The sequence below is a fragment of the Pistacia vera genome, unplaced genomic scaffold (genome assembly GCF_008641045.1).
Source record: "Pistacia vera cultivar Batoury unplaced genomic scaffold, PisVer_v2 Contig407, whole genome shotgun sequence".
NCBI lineage: Eukaryota > Viridiplantae > Streptophyta > Magnoliopsida > Sapindales > Anacardiaceae > Pistacia > Pistacia vera.
This window is the reverse complement of record NW_022196232.1, coordinates 66,293-89,052: the sequence shown is the minus strand read 5'-3', so window position 1 is coordinate 89,052 and position 22,760 is coordinate 66,293. Positions and strand designations below refer to the sequence as shown.

At 40.1% G+C, this 22,760-nt stretch overlaps 2 protein-coding genes across 4 annotated transcripts; both read right to left on the bottom strand.

The window, feature by feature from the left end:
* Positions 1–1,426: 1,426 nt before the first annotated feature.
* Positions 1,427–7,182, bottom strand: LOC116142313 (PHD finger protein rhinoceros-like). Of its 3 annotated transcripts, none has more exons than XM_031427744.1 (5): positions 6,973–7,181; positions 5,954–6,834; positions 5,714–5,857; positions 5,151–5,336; positions 1,427–1,841 (listed from the first exon to the last, which is right to left on the bottom strand). In XM_031427744.1, exons 1-5 carry the CDS (start codon positions 7,136–7,138, stop codon positions 1,761–1,763), a joined length of 1,458 nt encoding a protein of 485 aa, XP_031283604.1. In that variant the 5' UTR covers positions 7,139–7,181; the 3' UTR covers positions 1,427–1,760. The 3 variants fall into 3 exon arrangements, with proteins under 3 accessions (XP_031283604.1, XP_031283605.1, XP_031283603.1); XM_031427745.1 differs by having other exon boundaries at positions 5,954–6,841; positions 6,980–7,181; XM_031427743.1 differs by having other exon boundaries at positions 5,954–7,182.
* A 12,572-nt stretch (positions 7,183–19,754) lies between these two features.
* Positions 19,755–22,300, bottom strand: LOC116142378 (pentatricopeptide repeat-containing protein At2g20710, mitochondrial-like). The gene is made up of 2 exons (XM_031427800.1): positions 21,946–22,300; positions 19,755–21,198 (listed from the first exon to the last, which is right to left on the bottom strand). Exons 1-2 carry the CDS (start codon positions 22,252–22,254, stop codon positions 19,927–19,929), a joined length of 1,581 nt encoding a protein of 526 aa, XP_031283660.1. The 5' UTR covers positions 22,255–22,300; the 3' UTR covers positions 19,755–19,926.
* Between the last annotated feature and the right edge of the window lie 460 nt (positions 22,301–22,760).

Sequence of the window (22,760 nt, the reverse complement as noted above, 5' to 3'; positions counted from 1 at the left end):
TGCACGTACTGTATTCATTTACTCAATAATCCTCTAAGTAATGATAAAATAACAAAAACATCCATCACAGTTCTTAAGTAGGGAAATAGCATAAAAGAGTTAATGACTTTAAAGTTTAATCTCTTGAGATGTAATATAATAACTAAAATCTTTCTGAAGTTTCAAAAATAATAAAAATTGTTTGTTGTTGAATTTTAGGTGTTAAAATAAATTTTAAGAGAATAAGTTGATATTATTTACTGATTCATAATAGTATAAATTTTAACGCTAATTATTTAAGTGGTTGTTTTGCTATTGTTATTAATTTGGGGTTATTGAGTGATTTGTCAATTTGCTTATAATATAGATTTAAAAGGGTAAAAAAGGTATTTTCAGTCAAAGCTGGTCAAAAGGGAATCTATATCGATAGAGAGTAGAGACTATGGGTGGAAGTGTGGAATTTTGATAGTTTTCTAGGGGTACTAATGTCGATTCGCCAAACCTTGGGTGGAAACAGATATTTCGGCTATTTAAATTTATAACCTTACTGGCCCGGCATTTTAATTAATCTTTTGTCGATCATTTAGAGTTTGTTTGATACGATTTCTTCATATATTTGTGACATTTCAACACTTTAAATAAGATAAAAAAGAGGTTATAAGAGAAGCTTAAAATTTGGACCGTTTTCTCTGAATACACATAATACAACTTATTTAATTACTTAAAAACCCTTCTTCAGTTGCAAACAAACAATTCTAATTCTTTCAAAAGAGGATTTTGGCATTAGAAAGACACTTTAAAATGGGTATGATATTGAGATGAATTTAACACAACCCATTATGATTTTGATTAATAATTAGGAACAAAAAAGATAATGCATTATTGTGATAGGATGTGCTTAGAGGAAGCATGTAATCATAATTAATCTAAAAAATAGGAAGACCATAGACCTAAAAATATATATTATAAATTAAAAACTAAAATATCAAACCCGCAAGGGATGGTCAAGCTTATAGTATGTTTCACAAAGTCTGGAATTCTAGGTACCTGATGACCGAAGGCCATTGTTTCCCATTTTTCTCGAAATTTATAGGGCTCAGCAGAGGTTTTAGATTCGATCTCGGGCTTGCAAAACAAACAAGGGGATTTTCCAAGCCGGACTAAAAAAAAAAAAAAAAAAAAAAAAAAACCTATCAGAATGGTATACCGGACAATACCCAGTAGCAACAAACTCTAACTAATCAACGTTTTCCACAAGTTTCAATTGGAATTCTCCCCCTAGGAGATGGTACTGACAGAGAAAAACAAATCCCATAATTTTCTCGTAAAATTTAAGACCAAACAACTTACCATAATAGAAAGCAAAGGGGAAAAAAGGGGTACAATTTGACATTAAACAAACTTTTAGCCAAAGACAGAAGCCAAAAGCACTCGCTTCAAAAGGGTATGATATAAAGGAATTTTCTCTTCTTCCTGCCTATAATCTTTAAAGCCATACAAAATTGTCTAACATCAAACTGAAATCTTAACCAGGAAAATTGCTGTTATAATTTCTAATATACATATATCACAAATAAAACAAGATAACTCTTGAACAAAATTTTTGAAGAGCTTATTAAGCACATAATTCAGAAACAAAAATTAAAATAATCAAATTTCTGCTTGTTTTTCCAAAGAAATTGTGAATATCCTCAACCTTTGCATACCAGATGGCTTCACAATTCAACCTCAGGAATTGAAGATGCTAAGTTCGCTAACAGTACTAAATAGGCATTCCAGTCTTACTTGTAATGTTGAGAAACTTCCCACGCAAGCTTATCCATGAATTGGCACTTTTTGTCAAATCCCCAACCAGGGTTACTCTGCATTGACAAATTGATCAGATTTAAACACCTTTTGGGTGTAGCATCTCAAATAGCATGGGTGTAAACCAAGACCAAGACAGTTACTCGAAATTGCATCATCAGTTGTACTCTTTACAATTCTAGCCCTTTCGTTTTGCTTTTTCTACTTAAGTTGTTTCAAATTACAAACATTAAAAAAGAAATCTAAATGTTGCAAATCCAATATGTTTGCATCCGCTGAAATATCATATCATTGCGGTACCAAACATGTGAAATGGGAAAACCATCTCTACAGGATCATTTTGTATATGAATGGTACAAAATTTCCATTCAATTAATATCATTAATCAAGTTTCATCTATGGACATGGTTCAAGTTAATACAGAAGAGGAAAGGCTAATACTTTTAATCTTGATGGTGTTAGGTATATCCAATCAACCTAATGACTTTGGACAGAATTAAACTTGTTTTCACAAGCTAGAAAGAAGATATTACTTAATTCACCAGGCATTGCCTGCATCATAAGGAACAACCTAACAAGTGGAGTTTACGTTTAAAGTGTATAAATTGAAGGCCTTTTCAATTGTCTCTGGATTAAGCCCATCTTGTCTCCACCATGGTGCTTAATTGCTGATATAGTATCTACACATTTAAAGTCAGCATGTAAGTTAAGATGGAGGTAGGAAATGAAATCTATTTGGGATAATCGTTTACAGGAAAAAAATTTTTTTTTTTTTGGGCAGGAGCTGGGGAACACAGTTTATGCTGCCAAAGAAATTTCATGTGGAACAAATAGATTTTGGCTTTTGTTTTTAGTAGCCATTAGATGATAAAAGATTATAAGGCCAGGTAGGATGGGATAGTGTTTAAAATTGGACTTTGAGGGGGCATATGATTGTGTGGAAATGGAATTCTTGGATGAAATCCAATAAGTCAAAGGTTTTGGACCACATACAGGAACTTGAATAGGGGAATACAGCTAATTTATTTATTTTCAAATGGCAGGCCTACAGGAAAATGTAGGGCTTTCAACAGGGCAAAGGGGACCAGTTGTCTCCGTTTGATTTCATGTTGGTGGTTGACATTCTTACTAGGCTAGTGGACTGGTGAAAAAACCAACTTGGGGGAAGGCTTCATTATTGGCAAGGATCAAATCTCAGATTCCCACCTTCAATTTGTGAATTATACCTTCTTCTTTCACCCTAGGGATGAATCCAAGTTTCTAAATCTAATTAAGGCAGTCAATTTCGTTTTCTAACTTACCAATCAAGCTAAAACGTCTAAGATCTGCATCATTGGAAAAATATCAAAGAAAGATGGATGAAATATCTATTTAAAGTGAGCTGTTCGCCCATGAAATATCTTGGACTGCCCTTAGAAAGTAACCAAGAGCCAAAGCCTTTTGGAAACCCCTTTTTTACAAGGCATTGAAGAGACTGGAAGGTTGAAAGAAAATTTGTTTATCTCACGATGGTGGCTCATTCCTATACAATCTATGTTGTCCAACCTTCCAACTTTTCTCTCATTATAATGAATTCCTATATGGCAAAGGGGCTAGAAAAGCTTATGGAGAATTTTTCCCAGAAGGCGTAAAGTAATAAATACCATTTAGTTAGGTGAAGGGTGGTTCTTCAAGCTTTTGATAAAGGGGAGCTCAGTAGTGTGTAACATAGTTAAAAGGCACGAGATTCTACAAGAAAAATAATTATGGAGGCCTCCTTTAAAAGTTAACTCCCTTTGGCATACAGTCATTAGAAGTAAAACTTTCACAAGAATGGTTTGGGATAACAAAGAAGCTATGAGGGATCAATTATCAAAGCCATTGTCCATGTACTGGTGTCTCTAAAGGCAGCACGTAGATTTTTCCAATGTGAAAATCACTGTTGGTGACGGAAAAAGGATTAGATTCTAGTAAGATAGGTTCCAGAAGCTGCTCTTTGTGATCTATTCCACATATATACAAGTTGTTAGTGGATCACAATGCTTCTATTGCTAGCATGGTAACTTCCTATTCATCCATCAGCTTTGGACCATAAGTTTCTTAGAAACTTAAATGACATAAGCTAAACATTTTCTAGTTGACAGATGACAAATGACTTCAGGTTCTTAAGAAGTCAGGTCTTTCAGTCAAGTCATACTTTAACAATAAAAATGATGATACCAAATTGCTAATGGTCCAATTCTTTAACACTCAAAAATATTTTGAAGGCCAAGTCTTCATGAAACATTAAAGTTTTGTCATGGTCTACTGCTCAAGAAAAAATATTGAAATTATTCAAAGGAAAAGACCAAAAATGTGTTTATCCCCACAATGGTGTATTATGGGTAAGAGAGAGAGAATTAATCATCTTTCAGTGCATGGTCCCACTGTTTTGCAATTACGAACTGAGCTAGCTCTAGCCCCCAAGCTATGCTAGTTTGTTCCCTCATCTTTCATTTGATGCTTATTGAAAGATTTTCCACTTTCGGGGAGATAGGAAAGCTAGTGTGTCATGGAACAGTATAGTGATGGCAATTCTTTTTGGTGCTTATTTGAACTAAAAGGAACATATGAATTTCACAACTCAGAAGTCTATATCCAGGAGAACCTCCTGTCCTAAGCGTTAGTTTGTTCCCTCATCTGCCATCTGCTTTTTTGGTGTTTTGTTTCTACTGAATTCCATGATGTGCACTCCGTTTTTCATTCATCATAACAGGGAGGCATGGCTTGAGAGGGATATTTGTTTCAATAGTTTCATAACTGTTCTGAAATAGGTGTATATTTTGGGCTGTTCCTCTACTAATTTCTTTGAGTTTGTGGACGATTAGTTCCCCTTTATGTAAATCCATCCACACTTAATCCATCGTTTTTTTTTTTTTTTTTTTTTTTTCCCTAACAATAAATAAATAAATAATTAAAGAACAAAATTTAACAGCAATACCCAGTACATGCACATTTCAACATGTGCCCTTTGTCTCAATACAATGCCAAATTATGAAGCTAGAAGATGCACATGGGTTGTTTCAAAAGGTATCTAAAAAAATGTATCTAACAAGTAAGCTACATGTCCTTACTTCCATATATGCCAGCAAAACCAGAACACAAGATCAGATCAAAATGTGAAATTGGACCAACTATTGGGTCTAATTAGTCCTAAGACAATTTTGAAATAGCATATAAGCATTCTAGATGGCTCAAGCGTAAGCATCACTATAAATACATTCTCTTGCCAAGAATATAATGAGTGAACCAACTTTAGTTAATCAATAAAGCTCTCTAACAAAACACAATTTCCACACCAAATCAACTTAAAAGCCATTTGCCAGATTACCAAGGGAAATACTAACCTGAAGAGAAACGACTGCACGGTTAGCAAACCGTTTTACAGAAGCTGGTGCACTATCAGGAACAGTTTTGGCAACTCTTTCCAACTCCTCCTGTTGTTGCTTAGCAGTTACCCTATCAGGTCCACTGTACTCATCAACAATCTCTTTCAATAATGGCACTCTCTCCATAACTTCATTGACGGCTTCCTAGAAACACATAGAAGATCAGAAATACATTAAAACTTAAGAAATGCACAAGACATGTTTATCATATGTTTTATTTTTATTATGTACACTGAATCCTCATTTCTAATATACAGACAACTTCCCATAAATTGTAAATAACAATGCTATTCTTTCCCAAAATTAAAAAGCTATTTTCCATTTTTCAAGTTTCATGTTCGTATATGGAAGCTATTGTTGAATTCAATTGTATGATTAAAAGGCCTTGAAGCATTCGGAAAAGTTTGACCAATAGTTAACATTAAAAACTTATAAACCTTAGCTACCAAGTATACTACAACTGCATTAAAAAAATTATCAAGAACGTCAAAAAAAGAAAAAAAGAAAATACAAGAATGTACCTCCCACTCTTCATGACTTTGAATTCCTTCATACGCCATCAAGAACGGCTTCATCTTCTCAAGAGCATCCCTAAGAGGAATAGGCGGTTTCTCATCAATGTCTGGGTTCTCAAACTCCACCAAGTACTCGGGTTCAAACTCAAACTGCAATCCAAAAACAAAACATCACATCACAAACAATGCCGACATATTTTCAACAAAAACAATAGTGAAACCAAAAAACAAAAAAAAAAACCTTACCAAACAATTTGTATGGAAAGCATCCAAATACTCGTCATCTATAGGAGAAGGTAGCACCCTACCACTCATCTCCTCAAACCCTTCAACCAACTTATTCATATTCTCAACCCCAATCTTCTCAGCCATTTTCTCCCCATCAGCATTGTCTCCCAAATACAAACCTGCACCAAATCCCTCATCTTTATCCTCCAATCCCCTTCTAAACCTCCTATCTCCTCTCCCTCTCCCTCTCCCTCTTCCTCTGCCCCGTCCTCGCCCCGGCCCAGCTTCTCCACCCTGCGCTAAAACCCTCAATGCCTGTTTAACAGCCTCTTCCCTGTTCAACTTGGGTCGGGCAGCTTCCGAATCGGATTGGGTGCGTCTGGTTGGGGACCGAAGATGCCTATTTTCTTCCTCCACTATCGGAGGCGGCGACGGTGACGGTTGTGAACCTGGCTTTCCACGCCCCGCCCCGGATAAGACAGAGAGGACACTTGATGGGAGTTTGCGTTCAGTCGGCTGAGTCGACTTAGTGGACAACCCTGTCCCAATGTTTATTCTCAGCGGTTTGCGAGAGTCTGTGGTTTGACTAGGTTCAGACCCGGGAGTCACATGGCCTCGGCCGCGTCCGGCACCACCTGATTTAACAGTGGAGATGAAAGAGGAAAAAGTAGGGAGCTCTGTGGAGGGAGGAGGCAGAGGGGGACTTCGCCCTTGGTTTTGACTCGGTGCCGACTCGGGTTTTGACTCGGTTGTGGGTTGACCTATGATTTTGGTCGATTTAACAGTGGAGATGAAAGAGGAAAAAGTAGGGAGCTCTGTGGAGGGAGGAGGGAGAGGGGAACTTCGCCCTTGGTTTTGACTCGGTGCCGACTCGGGTTTTGACTCGGTTGTGGGTTGACCTATGATTTTGGTCGATTTAACAGTGGAGTTGAAAGAGGAAAAAGTAGGGAGCTCTGTGGAGGGAGGAGGGAGAGGGGGACTTCGCCCTTGGTTTTGACTCGGTGCCGACTCGGGTTTTGACTCGGTTGTGGGTTGACCTATGATTTTGGTCGGACCAAAATGGTCAAACGGCGAGGAACCGGAGCCGACGCCGCCGCGGCCGCGGCCGCGACCACGGCCTGCACCACCAGAGCAATAGGAAGAAGACAATTGGAGTGAAAAAGGGGTGTGTTTGGTTAGATTACTGAATCTCGTTGCTCTCATTTTCAATTCCAATTTCAATAGAACGATTTTAATCAACTGATTTCAGGGTTTTGCAGTGAAGTCGAGAGAGCATGCGATGTGAGGGTTATCGTTTTGATTTCTTCGGGGGGACGCTCATTTCTGGACCCCCTGAGGTTTAATCAAATAACAATATCCCCCTGCGAATTCAGGAATAACAAAAAAAAAAATTCTACTGTTTATGAACATTCGAGATTTTATATCTAATAGATTAATAAATATTTTATATAATTGCCTTTTTACCGTTTATTTTACCATTGAAAAATTAACGCAAATGGAATTTATGTTGCTGTTATAGCCACCGGAGAACTTGTATTCCATTATACGTAACCTAAGGGGTATTATTATTATTAACCCCAAGCAATTTTTTTTTTTTTTTTTTAAATACATGATCTGAATACCAATAATTTCTTAGGGTCTGCGTGGAAGTTTTCATGATAGCGGTTTTGAGGGCAAACCATCACAGCGGTTTTGAGGGATTGTTTATTTTCCAGCAATTCTTACAGTTTTTTAACATGATAAATTTACATATATGCCTATAAAAATACCCAAACTTCAACCTTTACTTGGGAGTTTTCTTTTTTCAATTACAAGGTAAGGGTTTATTTTTTGTTTTCTACTGATTAGTATTTTATAATTTCAAATAAGATAAAGTTTCCTCATCATTCTTTGCCATTCTTTGTAGCATCTAAAATGATTGAAAATTTATAGCTACACTCCTCCAATCTCCAAGAAAGCATCTAGAAATGAGATTTTAATAATTTTTTTTGATAAAATTATTTTATATTTAATATGGTTAGAGACGCGCAAAACATATTAATAAATGAGCATAAATATGCAAGTTTATGTGATAAATCATGTTAATAGGAGTGACTAATCTAATTAGATAGGGCACAAGACCATGGATTAATTATTAAGAGAATACAAAGTGTTGATATAGAATTCTGCACCAACCAGCGAGATCCGATCAACCTTGTCGGGATCAGAACTGATGTGTGCGTGATTACGGGTAATAAGCGATGAGTGAATGATAATGTCAGAAAGTAAATGACAAAGAGAACTTTTAAAGTGGTTCGGCGAAGTTAACAGCCTACGTCCACTGTGTTGTTTGTATATGTTGTGAGAGCTAACAATGTAGTTTTAATCTAGAATTCTTATCCCCCTCCTCATCATTTTAAGGGGTTTATATACAAGATTTACATAAAGGAAAGAGCGAAATTCAGAGGATTACAAATGGTTTGAACCATAATTTCGATATCCTTGCGATTGGGCACTATGATCGCATAATAACAACTGTTGATCCAGTCATTCTCATGATATCCAGGATTTGAAGTAATCTAAGGATTGATTGATTAATTCCTCGGATTGTTGGTGACTAGCTTGTGTCGGGTCGAGCTACGATTCCATGAGCTTATGCTAGGTTGATCAATCCTAGTTGCCAGATCATTTTAGGTCAAGCTACATCCTCGCGTTGGCCCAAGCTTGGTGGAGAAACCACACATAACACCTGCCCCCTACTGTTCGATGCTTGTTTTGGGCTTCGAAGACTATCACTCGATTTGACACCAAGCCTGGCTTCAACAATGAGTCTCTGAGTGCATACTCGATCTGGCTTCCATTACCGACCTTACGTCTGGTCGACGTTCATCATAGTTGGACATTATTACTTGTGCCACCTGTCAAAACTCAGAATACAAAAAGTCAGGGCATAAATGTAATTTTCACGTGGTCGTGTCGTATTAAATGCGATAGCCTTTGTCAGTTACGTTTCGTAGCACATGGGTGATAACAGCTATTCACGCGCGAAGTTGAGGCGTCGTGCGGCGATGGTTATCATTGTAATCAATCCGATGGTTCGTCGCACCTCGTGGATGGTCGACACATGGCCACGTCTAAGGGTTGAGATTGCTCAACGAACAAAAGGCTAGGATAAGTTGTAAGTCAATGATCGAGATTGAACTCCACCCTTTCATCTTTCATGATATAATCACAATAAAAGGTGGCGAATAAAGTCAGAACAACCACTCTGAAATTTCTTCCACCCTTTTGCTTTTCTTTGCCATTGCCCTTACGTTGTCGCAGTGGTATTTCTTACAGTTCTCAACACTCTTCTTTATTCTAGTATGACTTCTTTCTCTTCCTTGCTCATTTTTCTGACTTTTGTGCTAAAGGGTGGCTGCTGTAGTGGCCACATTGGATGTTTTAAGGTTTTAGTAGGGTTTTTGGGGTGCATTTTCAACGGTCTTAGGTTTTAAAGGGGTTTAATCGCAGTGGCCATCGGTGTCCTGGGTAGGTCGCGTGACTTTGTTGTGTTGCACGAGCTATTTCGAGTGCTTGAGATAGAAGCGAATATGGAATGGTCATCGAGTTGTTCAAGCTCTAACACATGTTCGCTTCTTTTTTCAAGTACTGAGAGTCGAGTTACAACCATGTCCTCGTCTAGCAGTCGCACAATAGATTAAATGTTTGATTCACCAGTTGGCTCGGCAACACTAAGGGATGCGTCCCCCGAGATATCCGAAGAGTTTGTCAGTAGAAGCTCAGACCCTGATGTTGCGGGCTTGTCCGATCGTGCTTTGATCTAACTGGCTCATTCCCCGCCGTCTCTAGTTCACAGGCTACGAAAAGAGCCATAATCCTCAATCACCCTAGGGGATCTTGAACGCATCAGGGCGACCTATGCACCATAGCTCAACCTAATGGTCATGGGATAACACTCTCGGAAGAATCCTCCAACCGGATGGGTGGCAATTTTCGAGACTCTCCTTAGGTGCGGGGTATCCATTCCTCTACACCCTTTCATCGATAAAGTGTTGAAGCGATTTGACATCGCTCCTCTCCAACTGACGGCCAACTCTTACTTGATCATTACCGGGGTATACATCGTATACATGATCACTAAGCTAGGTGAGTCATCAGTCGAAGAGTTTGTCCACTTGTATAGGCTCAAAAAGGGGCAAGGCCAGACGTATTATCTTTCCAAGGCAAGGAAAGTACATCTTAACGGGCTGGTCGATGTCCTGAAGAAGGTCCCATATTGGGATTCCCAATTCTTATTTTACGAAGCCAGGACAAGCGGTATCTTCGCTCCAGAAGCAAGTAAGGCTTTGGTCACTCGCGTACGCGATGACAAGTTTCGAGCTTTGCTTTATTATCTAACCGAATTACTTTCTATTGCAGTTAACGTCGAGAAGGACTATCTCCCAGTAGCGAGCTTGCAAAGGTTGCAATGTTTTAGTGATCTTCCTAACAATTCGCGCAACGTCCATGAGCTTCTTACACTTCCTCACCTAAAGGCATATGATTTTTGTAGGGACGAGGCCAAATTTTTAGCGCTTTTGGAAAAAACGTAAGTTATTGCTTGCTCGTGTGTGATTTCCCGATCAAATTGATCGCTAACTCATTTCCATTTTTCCTTGCAGAAATGTGGGCCGAAAAACTAAAAAGCCTTAAGAAGAAAACGGCGGCCAAGCGTCGGCTGCTTCGGTGATAAAACAACTTGTGGATGCTACGTACATGAAGCGCGTCGAAGGCGAGCTTGTGGAAAGCCCAAGCGCCAAGAAATCTGTAACCTTCTCTAAGGCGGTTGGTCGGAAGAGCACCACCAGACCCCCTGAGGGGCCAACGAAGAAGACATCTGAGCCAATTGAAGGCTTGGGAAAACGTAAAGCACTCGAGCAACATGATGGCTCGGGGAAGAAAGTGACTAAGCCTTATGGGCGCTCGGGTAAAGAGGTCGCCACATAGGCTAGTGGCCTTCAGAAATGCGTGACCAAAAGCTTGGCGAAGAAGAAACCCGCCCTTGTAGGTGCGGCAGCTACTTTAGGGGGGGTAGACCTGACTCATCCAAGCCAAAGGATGGGGACAGGCGAGGCGACCGAGGTCGACCAACTCCCCAACCATATTGGTGTTGGGGCCGTGGAGGCTAGGGATTACGTCACCCCGTGAACATTTACAGACATAAGGGACTCGACTCCCTCCCATATATTGGCTTTAACCTGCAGCTACGCGACTAAGGTACTGGTAGCTCGCTTCCCTTTTTTGAATGCTATTTTTGTTTCTTGCTTACTTCTCACCTTTTTATTTTTAGGTTGCCATGACGAGCCGACTCCTGTATGAAGAATGTGGCCAAACCTTGGAGGGAACTCACAAGGGATGGATGTTGGCGGAGACAATAAAGGAGGATGTCTTAGCCAAGGTCGAGGTTGTAGAGAAAGAGAAAGAGGTTATGCAAGCCAAGCTTGAACGCCTTAAAAAGGAAGTTGTGGCCTTTGGGATCAAAGAAAATGAGTTCCTTGACAAACTCAAGGCGAGCAAGGTTGCTCGAGGTAAGGCTAAAGCTAAGGCAACAGAGGTCGACTAGAGTTTGGCTCAGCAACAGAGAGCCAACAACAAGCTAAACTCTAAGCTTTCCTCGGCCCAGAAAGCAACAGCAAGCTGGGAGGCCAAATTCAAGCAGACTTCGCTCAACCTTACCCAGAAAACGGTAAGTCGACAAAATACCGAAGCTAAGTGCAACTCAGGCTTAGGATTGAGGAGCTGAACGAGGTCATCACTACCTGATCTTGGGAGACATCGGTCTTCCTCGTGCAGAAATTAGGGGAGGCTCATCCGTCGATCGACTTTTCTTTCCTTCCGTGAGCTTATCAGAAAGAGGTCAAAAGGATGCAGGTCGAGACTTAGGAGATGACCTATGTGTACTCGGATGACTCCGGGGATGATGGCGAGGGCCAAGAAGAGGTTGAGGAGTGTGGCAAGGAGGCTAGGCCCAAGCTGGAGGTCGAAGACCCGGTTCCTCTGACAACAGTCCTTCTGAGCAAGGTTCCCAAACACGAGGTCGAAGATGAACGCCCTGCTCCCCATCAGCCTGAAGAATCTTAGTCTTTTTTTGTTTTTTTTTTTTTTTTATTGCCTGAATGTAATTAAACTTTTAGTTAATGAAAGAACATGTTTCGTCGTTTCTCTTTTAAGCAATGATTGTTTCATTTTTGCGGAGTCATTTAAGTCATCCTAATTAGACTTTAGGACTCGAATTTTCCTCCAAGTCATGTGTAGTTTGCTTCTTTAGGAGCTTTTTAGATTTTTGCGACGTTTGATATCGATTTCGGACTTGTCGTCCTTTTCGGGCTTTAGTCGTCGACTTAAGGCTGATTTTTTCTGATGCTTTTTCTTGGATTTTTCCAAGTTTAACTTCGTCGACCTGGGATTTTTAATCCTGATTTATGTTAGGAAATCTGATGTGACAATAAACTTCGATTTTAGACTTTACTGTCCCTTTCAAGTTCTTTGGTTAGGGGCATAGAGTTAATTTCCTTCGACGTGTTTTTTCCTTGATTTTAAAACTCAAGTTTAACTTCGTCGATTTAGGATGTTTTATCTTTAAAGAGTTGGATTTTGGCATAGCTTTTTCGAGGTAAGCTGCCTTTCTTGGACTCTTGACTCCAAGTTTTCTTTTGGAATTCCATCGCTTAGGTTGCGATTTATTGATCGGTAGTTAATTGCCAATGAACTAAAAAATGTAAATTATGAACAAAGCAAGTACTGAATAATACCTCTCTTATTGGTCAATTGTTTTGGCTGTAAACAACCTTACAACAAATAGAGTTCATAGAATAGAACCTGAGTTGCTTATTGGTAATACTTTTACAAGTGCTCGGCGTTCCAAGCTCGCATTATTGCTTCGTCGTTGAGGCGTTCTAAGTGAAAAGATCCTGGTGCTAGCTTTTCGAAGATCCTGAAGGGACCTTCCAACCTGGGTCCAAGTGCCTCTAAGTTCAGGTTTTGGGTACCCTGGACAACCTTCCTGATAACCAGATCACCCACTTTAAAGTCTCTATTCCTGACTTTGGTATTGAAATACCGTTTGGCCTGCTGTTGATAAGAGGCAAGCTTTAACTGAGATTTTGACCGATGTTCTTCAATCAGGTCTAACCTTAGGCAAAGTAGGTATTCGTTGGCTTATTTGTCAAAGATTTCTCTTCAAAACAAACTGATTCCTACTTCGACTGGGACCATTGCTTCACATCCATAAGACAAAGAAAATGAGGTCTTGCCCGTCGAGCTCTTGGCAGTCGTTCTATAAGACAATAGAACTTCCAATAGCTCGTTAGCCCACCTCCCTTTAAGGTCGTCAAGCTCCTTCTTTATGGTGTGCTTGATTACTTTATTCACACCCTCTACTTGTCCGTTGGCTTGAGGTTGATAGATGGTTGTGAAACTCTTTTTCATGTCGAGCCGCTAGCAAAAGGTCCTGAAATCTTCATTGTTGAACTGCTTCCCATTGATAGACAATAGAACAAATGATGCTCTTATAGACAAAATCTTTCAGCCTATTTGACGTTATCATCGCTAATGACTCAGCTTTCACCCATTTAGTAAAGTAATCTACGACACCAACAGCGAACTTAACACCCCATTTTCCCTGAGGCAAGTGGTCAATAAGGTCGATGCCCCACATCACGAATGGCCAAGGGCTTGCCAGAGTAGTTAATTCTTGTAGGGGAGCTCGCAGAATGTCTACAAATCTTTGGCATTTATCACATCCGCAGATGTAGTTTGCCGCATCATCATAAACCGTTGACCAATAGTATCCCTGGCCGAGCACCTTATAAGCTAGAGATCTGCCTCCTACGTGGTTTCCGCAAATGCCCTCATGTATCTCTCTTAGAACATAATTTGCATCTTCGTGGTCAATACATCGCAGCAATGGTACATTGAAGCCTCGCTTATACAGTTTATTGTTGATGAGCGTGTACCGAGCTGCTTTTGTGTGAAGTTTTCTAGCTTCAGTTCTGTCCTCTAGCAGTGTGTTGTCCTTCAAGTAGGCGATGATTGCATCCATCTAGCTATACCTTTGACTTGTGGCTAACACTGGATCTTGTGAAGTGGAGATGCTTGTTTTCAGGAGGAATTTAACTAGGATTGAATCTGTCTTCTCATTGTTCATTGTAAAGGCTAGGCGAGCTAGTGCATCTGCCTGCGATTTTCTCTCCCTTGGGATCTGGTGGACGGTAAAGGATCTAAACTGTTTGAGCTCGGTCTCCACTTGCTGGAGGTAGGATGTCATCCTGTCTTCTTTTGCCTGGTATTCCCTTGTAACTTGATGGAGGACACTATAGATCTTGATAGACTCTGCCCCCATTTCCTTGGCAAGATGAAGACCTGCGAGCAATGCCTCATATTCAGCTTTGTTATTGGAGGCATTGAACCCGAATGTTATCGCGGTTCTGATTAGATCTGCCTCCAAACTTTCGAGCAAGAGGCCCGCTCCTACTCCCTTCTCATTTGAGGAGCCATCTCTATACAGAGTCTATAGCCATAAGTCGTCACTCTTTGGCTTCTGTTGCTTGATCTCTCCCGAGGTATCTACCTCCGGTGAGCTTGACTCGGTGTTTGGCTAAAAAGAGAACTCAGATATAAAATCCGCCACTGCTTGGCCTTTGATCGACGTCCTCGGGATGTATTGATGTCATGCTGACTCATCTCCGTTTTCCACTAGATCAGTCTACCCAATGCCTCGGGCTTCTGCATTATTTTCTTCAAAGAAAAGTTTGTCAGCACATGGATATTGTGTGCCTAGAAATAGGGTCACAGCTTCCTAGCGGCAACAACAAAGGCGCAGACGAGCTTTTAGATCTCTAGGTACCTTATCTCCGCGTCGAGCAATCTCTTGCTCACATAGTATATTGACCCTTGTATTCCTCCCTCTTTGCGTACCAATGTCGCGCTGACAGCGGATTTGGATATCGACAAATACAGTGGTAGCAGCTCGCCCTGGATGGACATTAACAAAAAGGGGCTGTTCGAGGTGTTTCTTCAACTTCTGGAAGGCTCTTTCACACTCCTCTGTCCACTTGAAACCTTTCTTCCTCTTCAAGGTCTCAAAAAATGGTAAACATCTATCTGTGGCTTGGGAAATGAACCTACTAAGCAAGGCCACACATCCAGTTAGACTTTGTACCTGTTTAATGCCAATTGAGCTTTTCATGTCGAGCAAGGCCTGAATCTTCTTCGGGTTTGCTTCTATTCCCCATTGGTTTACGAGGAAGCTTAAGAATTTCCCGGAGCTTACTCTGAAAGCACATTTCAATGGATTGAGCTTCATTTACTATTTTTTGAGGATGTCGAACATTTCCCCCAGGTGCTCAATATGACTTTCAGTGACCTTTGATTTGACGAGCATGTCGTCAATGTATACTTCCATGGAATGGCCGATTTGATTAGCGAACATCTTGTTCACCAAGCGCTAGTAGGTCGCGCCAGCGTTTTGAGGCCAAATGGCATAACCCTATAACAATAAACTCAATGGTCAGTAATAAAAGAAGTATGCTCTTGGTCAGGCTGGTACATCAGGATCTGGTTATATCCCGAGTACGCGTCCATAAAGCTAAGTAGTGCGTTTTTCGCCATTACATCTACAAGCTAGTCGATCCATAGTAGCGGAAAGTTGTCTTTCCGACAGACTTTGTTTAGATCTGTGAAGTCGACGCAAGTCCGCCACTTGCCATTCGGCTTCCTGACTAGAACTAGGTTGGCGAGCTAGTCTGGGTACCTGATTCCCTGATGAAGTTGATTTCTAGGAGTTTGTCAACTTCATCTTTTAGCGCTTGAGAGTGCTCTGCATCCATGGCCTTTCTTTTCTGTCTTATGGGCCGAGCCTTTAGGTCAAGGTTTAACCTATTGCATATCACCTCGAGGCCGATCCCAACCATATCAGCGTTCACCCACGCGAATATGTCAAGGTTTTTCTTCAAGAACTCGACTAGATTATCGATCATCACTCTACTCAAGCTGCTGTCGATCTTTAGTATGCGAATTGGACCCTCCTCGCTAACACTTACTGCTCGATTGGTCCCGCAGCGGACTCCTCTTTGTGGCTACGAGGATCTATGGTGTCTTCTAGAGTTCAGAGGTTTGGCTTATATTCTACAATGATCATGGTCCTTAGGTGCAACCATTTCTGTGCAGTGTTTATGACCCGATTATAACATTCCTATGATTCTTTGGTGCTGCTCCTAATTATCGCGACTCCTCCAGGAGTCAGAAATCTCATTGTTTGGCAGTGCACCGACGTGACCATGCTTAAATCATTTAGTATTAGCCTTCCAAGGATGACGTTATACGCGATCGGGCAGTCCACTACTAGGAATTCAACCATCACAGTTTTGACCTTCGGTTCGACCCCTAGAGTTACGGGAATGTTGATAGTATCTTTGGGAACCAGACTGTCATTGGTGAACCCATAGAGCGGTGAAAGCACGCTCACAAGTTCCTTTCAATGAATCTCATTCCTTGGAAGACTCCCAAGAAAATAATGTTTGTCGCATTCCCGCTGTCGACCATAACCCTTAATACTCTTACGTTGCCAATCCTGCATGCGATTACAATCATGTCATGATTATGACGAGTACTCGTCGACCGTGAACCCCACTACCTCGCTTTCTTGTTTGGGTTGCTTAGGCAGCTTCTGTCCGTAACTCATTATTCGGGAGACTGAGTTCGTTCTGGCCTCCCAAGTGTATTGTTCGCAAGCTCGCCTAGACCTTCCCGCTATATCCGGTCCTCCGTAAATCATATTCACGAAGACCTCATTGCGGTTTGGTGGATTCTGTTGAGCTAGGGTCTATATCTGGCCTAAGACCTAGTTACTTTGCCTTAACAATTTTTTTCAAATGACCTCTTCTTATCAGGTCCTCAATGGCATCCTTCAGAGCCTAACAGTCATTCGTACTATGCCCGACATCCTTGTGATACCAGTAATATTTTTGCCAATCTCTTCTTCTTGAAGCCCCCCTCATTCTTTCTGGAGCGAGTAGCCTTTTCGCCTCTCGGGATACCTCATAGATGTGGTTGATGTCTTAAGTAAGAGGGGTGTACTCTACATACCGTGGGAAGGGCTGCCTGCTCCGCTGTTATCTATTCTTTTTCTTTGGGAATCAGTAGCAATCCCTATCGCTGCAATCTTGGCCCTCACGCTTATCCAAGATGCGATCTTGTCTCCTATCTGGGGCCCCCTATGTTGAGCTCCTGGCTAGTGCGGCTAACGAGCTCTCTACTCATTGGTATTTTGCGACTATCTGGTAGAATTTGGCCAAACTCACATGGTCTTCGCTCTAGAGCTCTTTCCACAGCTCCGTGTTAGGTCTGATCCCTATGATCATGAGAGTCCGAATGGATTATTCAAAGGCATCAATGACCTTTGCCTGCTCGTTCTAGAACCTCGTTAAATACGAGGTTATCGATTCATCTCGCTCTTGCGAATGTTGCTCAAGTAGCTCAGCGGCATTGCGAACTGTCTCCTTGCCTGAAATTGTTGTAGATATAATGCGGAGAATTATTGCAGGAGTTGATGGAGTTCGCCTTCCTCCGTAAAAGGGGAACTTACTGTTTCTTCTGCTAGGTTGTTTTGGGGGGCTTTTAGATCGTCGAGAATCATTTGCATGCGATCCAAGTTTTCATTTTGGTTCCTTGGTTAGCTCTGTTAAACTGTACCTTAAGCAAGGGGTTTGCAAGTCTGTTGCTTGCAAAGCTCCTCCGATGCACACGTTGATAGGCGAGGTTGAGTCATGATGGTTGGGTTAGTAGGTGCTATCATGCTCGTCGGTGTATTGCTTGTGACGTCGATCACAACCAAAATGTCAGTCATTGGCAGATTGACGCACATGACTCGCTTTATGAGCCTGCGAAGATCGATCTTGTCTTAGGCGTGGGTTAAAACCGGCACGATGACGATGGGAATACCATTTAACTTCTTAGTGGTGTCCATCGCCTTTGCTTTCTCTAAACGATTGCTTCCCTAGCCGCCTCCCGGGGTTTGTTTTCCCGCGAGACTCTCGCTTGTACGTGAGGAGCTTTCTGCGAGGTTGGAGGTGTTGATTGCCCCTGACGGTGACGAAATGGATTGTCGACCTATATAATTCATGCCTGTTGGGGTAACGTTGGTGAAGCGCAACTGGTCGGGGTTCTAGGAGACTGGTTGTTGGTTCCTCAGCTCAGCCACGTTTTGTTGCATCGCATGTGCAACCATTATTCTAATCATCTCCATCAGTTAGTTGTTCATGGGATTTAATGTCTCTACCCCCTGATTGTTTGCAGCATGCTGAGTTGGCGGCACAAGTGGTCAGCATCTAGCATTCTCTTGTTGCACCTCCTGGTGGGCAGTTTACACGTTCTCGTGATTTTCGGTGGTAGTTCTTGATCTGGTGAACATCATTTTGGTCCTAGGACAGGTAAATCGCGATGAATGTTTGTCGAGATCTTCGAAATACTAGCACAAGCCCTCATTCTAGGGCTAAAATGTTGATACAAAATTCTGCATGAACCAGCGAAATCCGATCAACCTTGTCGGGATCGGAACTGATGTGTGCATTATTACGGGTAATCAACAATGAGTTAATGATAACGCCAGAAAGTAAATGACAAAGAGACCTTTTAAATTGGTTCGGCTAAGTTAATAGCCTACGTCCATTGTGTTTTTTGTATATGTTGTGAAAGCTAACAATGTAGTTTTAATCCAGAATTTGTATCCCCCTTCTCATCGTTTTAGGGGGTTTATATATAAGATTTACATAAAGGAAAGAGCAAAATTAAGGGGATTACAAATGGTTTGAATCATAATTCCGATATCCTTGCGATTGGGCGCTATGATCACGCAATGACAACTATTGATCCAGTCATTCTTGTGATATCCGGGATTTGAAGTAATCTGGGGATTGATTGATTAATTCTTTAGATTATCTGCGACTAGCTTGTGCTGGGTCGAGCTATGGCTCGATGAGCTTATGTTGGGTCGATCAATCATAGTTGCTGAGATCATTCTGGGTCGAGCTACATCCTTGCATTGGCCTGAGCTTGGCGGAGAAACCACACACAACACAAAGCATATAGGAATATTTAATACTTCTAATTTCTACCCATTGGAGATTTTTGAATAAAATTTGGATAGTTTTGTAGTGAACGGGGTATTTATGGAATAAAATTTTAAAACCAACCAAAACACCCCGATTTGGGGGGTTTTATAAACCCCTTGAAAATACACTACATTAGTTTTGAAGGGTTTTTGAGCCAGTTAAAACCAGTACATAGAACACTTCAAAACCAGTCTAATTAAAAACCCCCCAAAACCATTAGAAAAAAACCTCCTAAACAGTTTCTAAGATTACTTGGTAATTTTAATTTTGTAACAATTTTACCATTAACTATTAAAATTTTTTAACAGTAATACCCTTATTCTTAACACAATCTACAAAATATTCATAAATTATTTTATCCTTATACTCAGATTGTTAAGACACCTGATTTGTTTACAACGATAACAATTTTGACCCAACCCATACATGTCAAATGACTTGGAATTGGATTGAGTGTGTGGGCTGAAATGTTTTGTTTTAAAATAGACCAAGGTTACTAATCTTTTAGGGTTAGAGCATATACCCGTAAAATACAAAATTTCCTTATAGTTTATGAAATAACAAAAAAATCTTCCTGTCATTTAAGTATTATTTAGTGAGTTGTTAAAATTATACCGTGAAGTGTACGTAAATATTACCAAATTACCCCTAATATGAATTAATACAAGCAGCTTAATTTGATCAAGGTAAGAACATCATTTCGATTTTCCTACTAATTTGCTTGGGTTAAAAACACATGTTTACAGAATCACATTTACACCCCTAAGATTTCAGAATTTGACTGAAAGGATTGCCTTTTCCTCCTAGCTGAAATACATTATAGACAATCAAAGAAAGTTGAAATCTATTTCAAATTCGTATTCAACATGTTTCCTGTTGTTTTACTGAGTCATCGTTGTCAACCTCGTGCGCTGAAAGTGCTTCTGCATCATCAATCAAAGCATCACCATAAAAATTACTGAGTGCGTCAAAGTTCAACTTCCCATTCTGGACATTATTCAACCATTTTTCTTGGAGATCCTCAGAGATAATGTCCTTTTCCCTGAGCAAATTTATAAATTTCTCGACTCCCTCCATGTCGTCTAAACCATCTTTTAAGAATTTCAAAGAGACCGCCAAGCATTCCTTACTTGGCTTCCACTTGTTTCGACAAACCACCAATGCTTCCTTCATCGCCTCCACTGCCTCTACAGTTTGATTATTCTTAAGATATCCTGTTGCCATATAAAACCATGTCTTCCAATCTGGCTTCTCCCCTTTCAATTTTGCCTTGCTTATAAGAGATTCAGCCTTATGCAAAAGGCCTTTTCTACAGTAAGAACCAATCAAGAAGTTTGGAATCCGGAAATCATAGGTTAAACTCTGGGATTCCCATTCCTCAAATATCTTCTCGGCATTCTCCAGGTCATCAAATTTTAACAGAGAAGATATGACAGATATATAGCCTCTATTGTAAACAGTAATATTCTTCTTGTAGATTTCCCAAAGTCTTAGAACTTCATCTTTCTGCCCAGTTGTTGCATACTGTGTTAGAAGAAAATCATATGCTTTAGCAGCTTTAAAGCGGCTTTTACCAGATATTAGTCCTTCAGATTTCTTCAGCATTTGCAAAGACTTGTCCAAAAACCCAGCTTTTGCATACCCACTAGCCGCATTAGCATAAGTTTCCCAGCCCACAAGAACATTGGGATTGGATTCCATCAAGTTTACAATCTTGTCAATTCCCTCAACATCAGAAGCAGCTGCATAGGCACTTAGACGGATGCAAAATGTCTTTTTGTCATAACCAATGCCTTTTTCTTCCATTTCACGCATCAGACTGTCAAGTTTCTCGTAATTTCCAGTCTGATAATAAAGATTAAGCATAGAATTGTACATCAGTGGTGTTCTGGCAAACAATCCCAAATCACCCATTTCCTGCATGGTGGCCTCTGCTTTTTCCACAGATTTTGCATTGGCATAGCAGTTGAGAAGAGCAGTATAAGCAGAAAACCTCCTTAATTGTTTTGGAATATTATTGAAATAGTTTTCTGCTTGTTCTACTCCATGAACTTTAGAGATCAAATCCAACCGAATGGCAACATCACCGGCTGTAAGTTGGAGGTATCTTTTGTCAGTCATCCACATAGATATCTGGTGTAGAGAGACAAAGAGATATCTTAGTGAGACACCAAAACAATGAAATGACTAAAATGAAGTAATCATATAAAGGCTAAGCATCTTTACAAATAATTTCAAAATCAACATCACAACTACAACTCAGGGTCCAATTATATATAGTAGGTCAAAATTTTTATGATCCCTTAAACTCTAAACACAAAATATTAAAATGTGATTACATCAGTCCATTCAAGAAAATTCAGGGTAAAAACACAGTCGTTGACTTGTAGTAGCTCAATCAATCAATTCCTTGATAAAATATGGAAAACCAAACGCAACAAAAAGCTCATGAACCAATTGCAACTATAAAATTACAAGTTAGACAAGGGGCAAAAAGATATAATAATCAACAGAACCTAATGTAAGGTCCAAGGATAAGAACTGCACTAATAAGCCTAGAAGTGAAAGATTAAGCGATAAGTGTTCCAAAAACTCGAAGAAGTTTAATAGCATGCGCAGTCCTATCACTATTCATTTTCTAAAAGGAATCTATATATTATTTTACTGATTCACCTTACATAAGCGGATACAAAATTTTAACCCACTTCATCAGAATTTGTTCGGAAAAATATCTTATTTTTCAAATAGGAAACATACAAATTTGACAAAAAAAAAAAAAAAACTTTTCTCAAAACGCAAAACTAAAAGAGTGTAAGGATGAACTTATTAATGCCAAATTAATATATTAATTAATTTAAAATTTAATTAATATGTTAATACCTGGAGAGCGTGAGCGAATCTTCTGAAGGATCGCAACTCTGTGATGAAGAGTTGGAGCTGTTCTTTCTCTACGGTTCGTCCTTCTTGGACCCATCGATCGAGCAGGGGAACAATGGAGACCGTTGGATCTCCCAGCGGCGAGATACGACGGAACAGATCGCGCATTGAGTTTGAGTACGGGTTCGAGCTTCTCCATTCTGTTGTGAGGTTTCGTGTTGCGGTTGAGTATGAGGAAATTCTCGAAGCATTCCGCAGACGGAGCTGAAAATTGATGCCTTCAAGGATTGTACGCGAGCTTAAAAGCTTCATTTGCAGGAAAAATTACAGACAAAGAGAAAGAAACGAAGGGCTCAAGGCTGAAGGCTATAGAAGGGTTTTGGGTTTTTATTTCTAGGAATAATTTACAGTAAAGCCCATAGGTTTAATCTAATAGTTGAGGAACACTGCTAGTTTCAAAAATAGGGTCTTAGCCCCTTTTCTTTAATTTAGTTGATATTTTCTATATTTACAAGAGTTGTATGGAAATTACGCTTTTAGGTTTCTAAAATAACAAAATTCTCTTATTCTTAAATTTATTCTTTTCATATTTAGGCATCAACCATTATTATTACCAAAGTCCAAAAAATAATCTAGGCTCAAGTGAAGACTTCACTCTGTCTTTCACTTGGGCTCAAGCTTGAAGCTTACAAGCCACAACCCGAAGATAACAGCTATGCACACAACCCTAAAGCTGACGAGCCACAGTCCAAATATAAGAGAAAGACAAGTCAAATTGTTATTAAATTTATTCTTTTTACAAGCCGTAACACAAAGAT

What these genes read in the sequence shown, in the direction of transcription:
- LOC116142313 (XM_031427743.1), bottom strand. Translation starts at nt 7,138, where the DNA reads ATGAGAGCAACGAGATTCAGTAATCTAACCAAACACACCCCTTTTTCA. An exon ending in CTTTCCATACAAATTGTTTG is followed by an intron (nt 5,858 to 5,953) that starts GTAAGGTTTTTT and finishes TTTGGATTGCAG; the next exon opens with TTTGAGTTTGAACCCGAGTA. An exon ending in AAAGTCATGAAGAGTGGGAG is followed by an intron (nt 5,337 to 5,713) that starts GTACATTCTTGT and finishes ATGTGTTTCTAG; the next exon opens with GAAGCCGTCAATGAAGTTAT.
- LOC116142378 (XM_031427800.1), bottom strand. Translation starts at nt 22,254, where the DNA reads ATGAAGCTTTTAAGCTCGCGTACAATCCTTGAAGGCATCAATTTTCAG. An exon ending in GATTCGCTCACGCTCTCCAG is followed by an intron (nt 21,199 to 21,945) that starts GTATTAACATAT and finishes TCTCTACACCAG; the next exon opens with ATATCTATGTGGATGACTGA.